This window comes from Austrofundulus limnaeus, unplaced genomic scaffold (genome assembly GCF_001266775.1).
Source record: "Austrofundulus limnaeus strain Quisiro unplaced genomic scaffold, Austrofundulus_limnaeus-1.0 Scaffold763, whole genome shotgun sequence".
Lineage (NCBI taxonomy): Eukaryota > Metazoa > Chordata > Actinopteri > Cyprinodontiformes > Rivulidae > Austrofundulus > Austrofundulus limnaeus.
In genome coordinates, this window is record NW_013953165.1 from 69,776 (window position 1) to 72,070 (window position 2,295).

At 38.2% G+C, this 2,295-nt stretch overlaps 1 protein-coding gene across 1 annotated transcript in view; it reads left to right on the plus strand.

The window, feature by feature from the left end:
* The window catches only part of LOC106532396 (thrombospondin type-1 domain-containing protein 7A), a gene marked incomplete at its 3' end in the record, with an annotated part of 66,291 nt that extends 64,705 nt beyond the window's left edge, over window positions 1-1,586 (plus strand). The window contains 1 exon segment of the mRNA XM_014028436.1: window positions 1,408-1,586. Coding sequence (XP_013883890.1) covers window positions 1,408-1,586 — 179 coding nt within the window.
* Window positions 1,587-2,295: the final 709 nt, after the last annotated feature.

Genomic DNA, 2,295 nt, shown 5'->3' on the forward strand with positions numbered 1-2,295 from the left:
AACAGTGTTAACACTGCTAACACTGGTAACAGTGCTAACACTGCTAATGCTGCTAACACTGGTAACAGTGCTAACACTGCTAATGCTGCTAACACCACTAATGCTCCCCTACAAGGCATCACATTTGCAGTTTCTGCCGGTGTCTGAGCTGCACTTCAAACTCTGACCTCAGGTAACATCTGCATCATTTTCAACGAACACATTTTGAATTTAGATTTGAAATACCGTCTTCAGTAGCGTCAGTGGTGCAAGCAGCTTTAGTGGTTGTTTATTTAGCAGGATGACCATAGCTAACGGTGCTAACTATGGCAAGTTCTTGAAAATGATATAGATAGTACTTGTTAAATGTAAACTTCAACATTTAACTTTTACATTTAGATTTAGGATTTAATATTTTCAAAGGTTATTTAACATATAAATTCAACATTTAGTAAATCTTACCTAAATGCAGCAGTGAGCTAAATAATCAAATGTTACACTCAGAAATTTAGCTAATAAAATATGTTACTGACATTTTTTAACATTTTATTTTACATTTGGGACCTTGTAGTAGCAGCTATCTTGAATTGGGTTGACTCCATTAGTWGGTCAGTTGTAATTGAACATTTAGAGTTTCATTAAAATCTATCCTGTGGTTCGTGAGATATTTTACTAATTGTCAAATACACATAGACAGGTCATTACATAATCACAATTTTATGACAGCAGGACATTTAGAAAGTAGGAAAAAAATCAGTATTTATTGGCTAAATTGATAAATGACTCTGATCTATGAAAGCGATCAGGAATCAGTTGGACTCTCGATGTCCTTGATTCAATATTCTCGACTCATTTCAACAATTTTCCTAATTATAGAGGCTAAACAAATTTAAAGGCCAGGGCTTTTACATAAAGCCCAAACTGGACTGGATTCTGTTTACTGGGAGGTAAAGAGGGATCTTCTGAACACATGAAAACACAAGGGCGAAATGTTCAGAGGAATTATCTCTTTTAGGAAGTTTGTCTGAAGCCCGGCCCGTTTGGGCTGCTGGTTCAAAACAAAGGAAATTACAGCCCGAGGGCGCAGAACGCAGCCGAAGCACACCACTGTGTCGATTGAAGCGGTGAACCGCAGAGAGGAAAAAGAAACAATTACAATAATGAAGGTGGTTCCGGACTACACAATTACTGTGGTGGATTTCTCTATTTCTGTAACGCACCATAAAGCGGGCCTCTGGGAGCAGATTGGGTTTTTATTTCATTGTGTAAAATTCAAGAGGTGCGTTTAGATTAAACTGTAAAGTGCTGAGTAATGGTTCAGAGCTTCTGCAGCTGCTTGCAGTTGTTGCTCAGAGAGACCGTGTCGCTGTCTTCAGTCTGCAGGTGAAAACTGCAGGAAGTGATTAAACTCTGTGGAACTCCCTTCAGGTTACATCGAGGAGGCGTGCATCATCCCCTGTCCGTCGGACTGTAAGCTCAGCGAATGGTCCAACTGGTCGCGCTGCAGCAAGTCCTGCGGGAGCGGAGTGAAGGTTCGATCCAAGTGGCTCCGGGAGAAACCCTACAACGGGGGCCGGCCGTGCCCAAAGCTGGACCACATCAACCAGGTACCCAGATGGAACATGGCCGGTCTGAGTCTGAGAGGCAGAATAAAGGAAGAAGAAATTAATGCTTTTAATCAACTCAACAGGTTTTATTAGGAGATTCATGAGCTGTAGTATTTTTAAAAATAATTTATAGATCAAAATATCAAACATGTCGATCAAGAATAATCTGGCTTAGAGTTTAATCTCTGTAACTTTTGAATTATTTAACTATACAAACAGAAATATCCCAACAAAAATAACACTTTCTTGGCTTTCTTAAGCTCGTTAGCACTTTTAGCTTCTGTCCTGTTCATTTTACCTTCTAGCAGAGGTTCTGAGAATCGTAACTTTTAGCTATGCTTTTGCTCAATTTAGCGTTTGGCTGTGGTTTTGATAATTGGTTTAAGAAGCAGTTTTGGTAAATTTAAGTTTTAACTGCAGTTTTGTTACCTTAGCATCTAGCTATGGTTTTGTTATTTTTAGCATTCAGCTATATTTTGGTATTCGTAGACTTTTGCTACTGTTTTGTACGTTAACATTTAGCTATGGTTTTATTGTTTTTAGTTTTCAGATACAGCTTTGTTATTCCAAGACTTTAGCCTCTTTTTTGTTTATTTTAGCTTTTAGCTACGATTTTGCTCATTTGAGTTTCTGGATAGTTTTGTTACCTTAGCATCTAGCTATGGTTTTGTTATTTTTAGCATTCAGCTATATTTTGGTATTCGTAGAC